This window comes from Orycteropus afer, unplaced genomic scaffold (genome assembly GCF_000298275.1).
Source record: "Orycteropus afer afer isolate SDZICR_OR568_19922 unplaced genomic scaffold, OryAfe1.0 scaffold00282, whole genome shotgun sequence".
In the NCBI taxonomy this organism is placed as follows: domain Eukaryota; kingdom Metazoa; phylum Chordata; class Mammalia; order Tubulidentata; family Orycteropodidae; genus Orycteropus; species Orycteropus afer.
Window position 1 is genome coordinate 655284 of NW_006921869.1, and position 6170 is coordinate 661453.

The 6170-nt window shown below is 46.8% G+C and overlaps 1 protein-coding gene across 1 annotated transcript in view; it reads right to left on the minus strand.

Moving 5' to 3' along the window:
- FGD5 (FYVE, RhoGEF and PH domain containing 5) overlaps nucleotides 1-6170 on the minus strand; it is a 261856-nt gene that overhangs the window by 88333 nt on the left and 167353 nt on the right. The window contains exons 4-5 of the mRNA XM_007950612.1: nucleotides 3595-3653; nucleotides 3452-3482 (exon numbers count right to left, since the gene is read on the minus strand). Of these exons, the coding sequence (XP_007948803.1) occupies nucleotides 3452-3482; nucleotides 3595-3653 (90 nt within the window). The remainder of the gene's footprint in view (nucleotides 1-3451; nucleotides 3483-3594; nucleotides 3654-6170) is intronic.

Genomic DNA, 6170 nt, shown 5'->3' on the forward strand with positions numbered 1-6170 from the left:
CCTCGGGGAATGGTCTCTAGCTTATGGCATGCTTGGATCCTGTATGTAGCCATGTCGTTCAGCAGCCTGCCATGCTCTGCTGACCTTGGGACTTTCAATGGATTTGAATTAATGGCCTGCCATGTGGTTTGGTAACATTGGGACTGTGCCTTTTTACTTGTCAGCCTTGGGCTTGTCAACCTCAGCAGCCAGTAGCTGAGTGAAGAAAAGCCCCAGCTTCAGTGAGCCAGGAGCAGGAGGCAGAGCTGAAGCCCAAGGCTGAGGAGCTTTCACCCAGCCCCGAGAGCCTGGCACTTCGAACTCACATTTAAAGCCTCCAAACTGTAAGAGAATAAACTCCTGTTTGTTAAGGCCATCCCATGGTGGTATATTCTTGTCAGAGTGGCACTAGGTACCAGAACAGATGGACTCAAATATTCTAAGAATGTGAGGATGGCACAGGACTGGGCAGTGTTTCCTTCTGTTGTACACAGGGTCACTATGAGTCAGGGTGGACTCAATGGCACCTAACAACAGCAATAACAACCTTTAGTCAAGCATAGAGTTAAATTCTAAACACAGAAGTTCAAAGGTCAAGAGGCCATTCCCCTGCCTGCCTAGCCCCTACCCCACCCCCCACCATCCACAGCATAAGGGAACCAGAGGTCTTTCCAGCTGGGGAGGTTCATTCAAAATGTGAAGTTGGCCCCTCTCCATCATGGGCAGCCTTAGGATTTCAATAACATCAAATCTCTGAGGAGAGATTTTGGGAGAGAGGGCCACCACCTTAGCAACAAGGAATGGATCCAAGATTAGTGAGTGGTGGAAATGCCCCAAAGTCTATTGGTCTCCCTTAAACTCTAGCGTCCCAGGCTAGGACCTGGGGTCACACTGAGGGATTCCTGCCATGTCCATCCTCATAAGCACTGATGTCAGAAATATAGCTCCAGACCACAATTTCCCATAATTAGCTTTTGAGCTGTGGTTTTTATGGGCTCCTTTCTTGCCCCTCCTCAGGATATTATTATGGATTACTAGCAGCTTCAGCATCTTTCCAACTGGCAAGATATAGTGCAAACACAGATGGAAGATTCCCAGTTAAAATCCTCTTAACAAAGTCATAAAACAAGAAAGCCCAGCCCCTCCATCAGGCTGTCAGCTCAGGAGCCAAGTGAGAGAGGGAGAGATGGGAGAGTGCCTTCCTGCCTTTGCTAGATGGGTTTTAAAGGAATCAAGTGTGTGTATTTTGTGGGGGGTGGATTGTACACTGCACACCTGAGGGCTTTTAAGTTTAATAATCCATGTGCTGTGAAGGGAAAATGAGGGCTGGGAGCAGCAGGCCAGGGTAGCACTCTTCCCTCTCCCTGGAGGCTGGTGCTCTCTGCTCACATGGGAACATGGTGCCAACACAGAGGTACTGACATGGACCTTGGTTGGATTTAGCAAGAGGCCTGATGCAGTGCTAGACACTCTGAGGCACCCAGAAATGACCCTACCCCAAGGAGACCCAGACCTGGGGGGCATCCTGGCTCAGTCACTGTCTGACACTGGGCCTTCATACTGATGCTGTTGTTAGCTACGGTCCAGGTTGTCCAGTTGGCCCTTGACTCAACAACCTCATCTGCAAAAGAACAAAACACTGCCTGATCCCATATCCTCCTCATGATCAATTGCAGATCTGACCATTGTGATCCACAGCGTTTTCACTGGCTGACTTTCAGAAGTAGGTCACCTTTCTTCCTAGTCTGTTTCAGTCTGGAAGCTCCATTAAAATCTGTTCAGGATCATAGAAACACACAGGCCTCCACTGACAGATGATTGATGGTTCCACAGGAGGGACACTGGTCAAGAATAGAATTTAGGTCTCTCATATGCCCCCACCAAGCCTCCATATCACCACCTATAAAATGTCTGGGGTGGACATCCCTAGTGTGACATTCTACAAGATCCCTGGTGAGCAATGTACACAGCAGCAAAGAATCAAATGCTGAACTGTACAACCAGACTGCAAATTGGTTTGCGCATTCACAGGTTCCAGAGCCCACCGTGTCCCTTACATCTCTACATCTTTGCATGTCCCTCTGCTAAGAGCCCTCTTCTCTCACCATTCCCTATGGCTGAGCCCAAACATCACTTCCTCAGGGAAGCCTGTTGTGGTAGTTAAGGTTGTGTGTCAACTTGGTTGGGCTTGATTTTAAGTGGCTGGGCAGCTCGTTGAGTTATTCCCCATGATGAGACTAGCAATCAACTCCATGGTAGAATCTGCCATGAGTGGACGAGTAGCTGTTTTAGGGATGTGGTCTGCTTCTTAAGGGAAAGCTTTGGGAATGGTCTGAAGGTTTTCGGCACATTTGAATCCTGCATGTAGCCCAGTCATCATTCAGCAGGCTGCCATGCTGTCTGCCAATTTTGGGACTGTTAATGGACTTGAATTAGTGGCTTGCTTTGTGGTTTGGTAATATCAGGATTGTGCCTTTTTACTTGTCGACCTTGGGTTTGTCAGCCTCAACAGCCAGCAGCTGCCTGAGTGAAGAAAGCCTCCAGCTTCAGTGGGCTGGGAGCAAGAAGCAGAGCTGAAGCCCCAGGTCGAGGGGCTTTCACCCAGCGCCTAGAGCTTGGCACTCTGAATGTGGACTTCTAGACTCCAAAACTATAAGAGAATGAATTTCTGTTTGTTGAAACACACACCCCATTTGTGGTATTTTCTGTTAGAGTGGCACTAGGTAATCAAAACACCTGCCCAATTCCCTGACGTGATCAATCATTCCTCTATGAGCCTGCATTCCAAATAATGACTAGTCTACTAGTCTGCCTCCTTTCTTGGCCAGAGCACTGTCTTTCTATGTCCCAGCTCTTGTGGTGCTGAGTGCAAAGGGAGATACTCTAGGCAATCTCTTGAGCTGTGAACGGCAGCAGTGCCCCACAGACTTTGGTCTGTCCACTGATCCAGTTCATCCCCAAGTCTGGCCTTTTATTTTCTGAAAACTCTGGAGACTCAGGCTTTATTGCCTCAATTCTGGGGTAACTGATAAAACCTCTTGCTTACCCCCAGCTGCTTGCTCATTATGCAAATACACCACTTTCTCCACATGGACCTAAATATACAACTAACAACACATGTGCACATACACATTCACTTATAACTTTAACCTGCATACACAGCAACAGCCTGGAGCCATCCATGTGTCCTCCTTCTACCTTCCTCAACAGTAGAGCTGAGGAAACCTCAAACATCCTTCTAGAAACCTCAGCACATCCCCCAGACACCCCATACTCGAGCGGAGAGGCAAACCCACAGAAAGCACACTTCAAAGTACAAATAATCAGGAGACAGACCTCCCTGAAAAGCCTCAGTGAACACTTGCCTGCTGCCAATGGAATTCACCTCTATCTTCTCATTGCTTTTGTCTCTCTTATATCACAGTCTTGTAAAAGGGCAATTAGTTTTGGACAATTAAAATGATTAACTCACCAGATGTAAGTGCTGAAGCATCTCCACGTATCTGCAGAGGGAAAGAGGGTTGAGTCTGCATTAATTCCCATCCTGAACAAGCCTGGGAGGGGTGATGTTTTGTTTACAAGCTCAAGGCCACAGGCAGCTGCCTGGGGACTCACGCTTTCTCTGAAGTCAGCAGTTCCTGTGCGATGACATGGGCTCTGGACTGTCCTTCCACCTGTGGGAGGAAATATAGCAATCAGCAGGGGTGGGTATCAGTGAGGGAAGCAGACAGGAGACCTTGCTCCATAAGCATTAGGTTTTTAGGCTAGGCCACCAGGCTGCTTGAGGAGAATGCCTTTTTACTTGTTGACCTTGGGTTTGTCAGCCTCAACAGCCAGCAGCAGCCTGAGTGAAGAAAGCTTCCAGCTTCAGCGGGCTGGAGCAAGAAGCAGAGTGGAAGCCCCAGGTCAAGGGGCTTTTCAGCCGCATCCCTGGCACTCATTACCTGTGTGATCTTCATCAAGTTACTTTCCCTCTCTGTACCCGTTTCCTGCAAATGTGCATATTAATAGCAACCAACTCAGAAGGTTGAGAAAATGTCCAGTCTGGCCCCTGGCACAGAGTAAATGCTGGATAAAGGGCCACTATCACAATTACATGGCCTTTGTCTCCTCCCCAGTCACCCCTAGCAATCTTGTGGTTCTCTGTACATACCAAGCTCTCTTACCTTCTTGCTTTTGCAAGAGAAAGGAACATCCTATTCCTGTGTCCTTTCCCCCTTCCCTGCCTTAGTGTGGTATCACCTCTCCCAGGAAGCCTTTCCTGTTACCCTTCTAGAACCCACTGGGTTAGGTATTCTCTCTGAGCATCCTCCTCTCATGACACCTATATCAATTTTGTCTCCTCTGGAAGGAAGAGATGAGTGCCTGGCATATAGTAAGTTCTCCTTTGTTGACTGAATGGAAGGAAGGAAGGGAAGAAGGAGGGAGGGAGAGAAGAAAGGGAAGGAAGGAAGGGAGAAAGGGAAGAGGGAGGAAGGGAGGGAGGAAGGGAGGGAGGAAGGAAAGGAAGGAAGGAAAGAGGCAGGCAGGCTTTTCATTCTCCTTGGAAAGCACTAACTATGCTGATTTCCCTTACAAGGTAAGCCATTTAACCCAGTTACTGGTTAACTGAGCCCCAGTTCCCAGACTTGTAAAATCTGAGGATACACTGAAATTATGTTTGTAAACAGGAAGGGCAGGCGGAGGCTGAGGCAGATGTCTGGGCTTCTGCCACAAACATGCCTCTTCTCTATGGCCCAAACTGGCTGGTATCAGATATGGCTGATGACTGGGATCCAGAGGTGCAAAGGTACTACAGGGGAGCCAGACAGAGCAGATGGTGGACACTGAAAACATGTAGGCATGATGGGGTGGGACGTGGATTCTAGTTCCAGCCCCATCACTGCCCTGGGTGCTACCCCACACAAGTCATGTGTCATGTGTGGACAAAGCAAATTCCCTTCTTTGCCAAACCTTATGTGTTACTGGTCAAAGGAATAATCACCTCTAGTGATAGAAACTCACTACCTTCTGGGATAGCAGCAACTGGATAGTGTTGTGGTTCAGAGCATGGACTCTGGGATTAGGCAGTTTGGATTCAAATTCTACCTCTTAGTATTTAAAAAAGTCAGTTAACCTCTCTGTCTCAATTTTTTATCTGTGAAACAGGCAGAAGTATATATCACACATGCTTTTTGGGAGGATTAAATGGGTTAATATATTTTAACACTCGGAACAGTGCCTGACACATAGTAAGCACTACAGAAGTACTGGCTATCATTATTATTATTATTGTTGGAACGATGTTGGAACTAAATATCCAGAAAAAAGTCATTTACAGAGTCAAGCAGGGGAAAGTCTTCACATACAGAAAGAGGGGTAAGCTAAGACAGCAGAAAACAAATGGGCTCTGGAATCAGCCACATCCAAATTCAAACCCTGGCTCCAATACTGTTTAATTATATGACCTTCAGTAAGCCATTATCTCTGAGTCTGTTTTTTCACCTGAAACATGGTGAAGAAGAATCAACCCAATCACACACATGCTGGTCTTCTTGATGAATGACTCAGGGCCTCTGTGCATGCTTTCCCTCTTGTAATGTTCTTCCTCAGATCCTCTCATTCTCACTTTCTTTTTCCAATATCTGCTCAAAAGCCACATCCTTGGCACAGCCATCCATGACCATTCTATCTAAAGAATGCTCAAACTCATTCTCCACCCCAGGGTTTCCCAACCTTGGCACTACTATTGTGGATCAGATAGTTCTTTGTGGTGGGGGCTGTCCTATGTATCGTGAGATATTTAGCAGTATCACTGGCTTCTACCTAATGGATGCCCATAGTAAGCCCCTTCTTAATTGTGATAACCAAAAATGTTTCCAGACATTGTCAAATGTCCCCTGAAGGGTAAAATCTTACCTCTGGTTGAGAACTCCTGCTCTTTTTATCTTGCTGTACTTTTATTTATAGCAGGGACAGTACTTAATGTTATATGCAGATGTTCAATAAATATTTGAATAAACTAATGAAATGAGAAACCATGCTGGGCACACAGTAGGGGCTCAAGAAATGAGTTCCTGAATAGAGACTTCCGGTAAGATGGCGGAATAGGCAGAAAGAACGCACAGACCCTCTTCAACAAAGAAAAGGGGAACCAATGAACACAGACACAGAAGATAATCATGGACCCCTGAGCTTTGAAAGGAAGGATA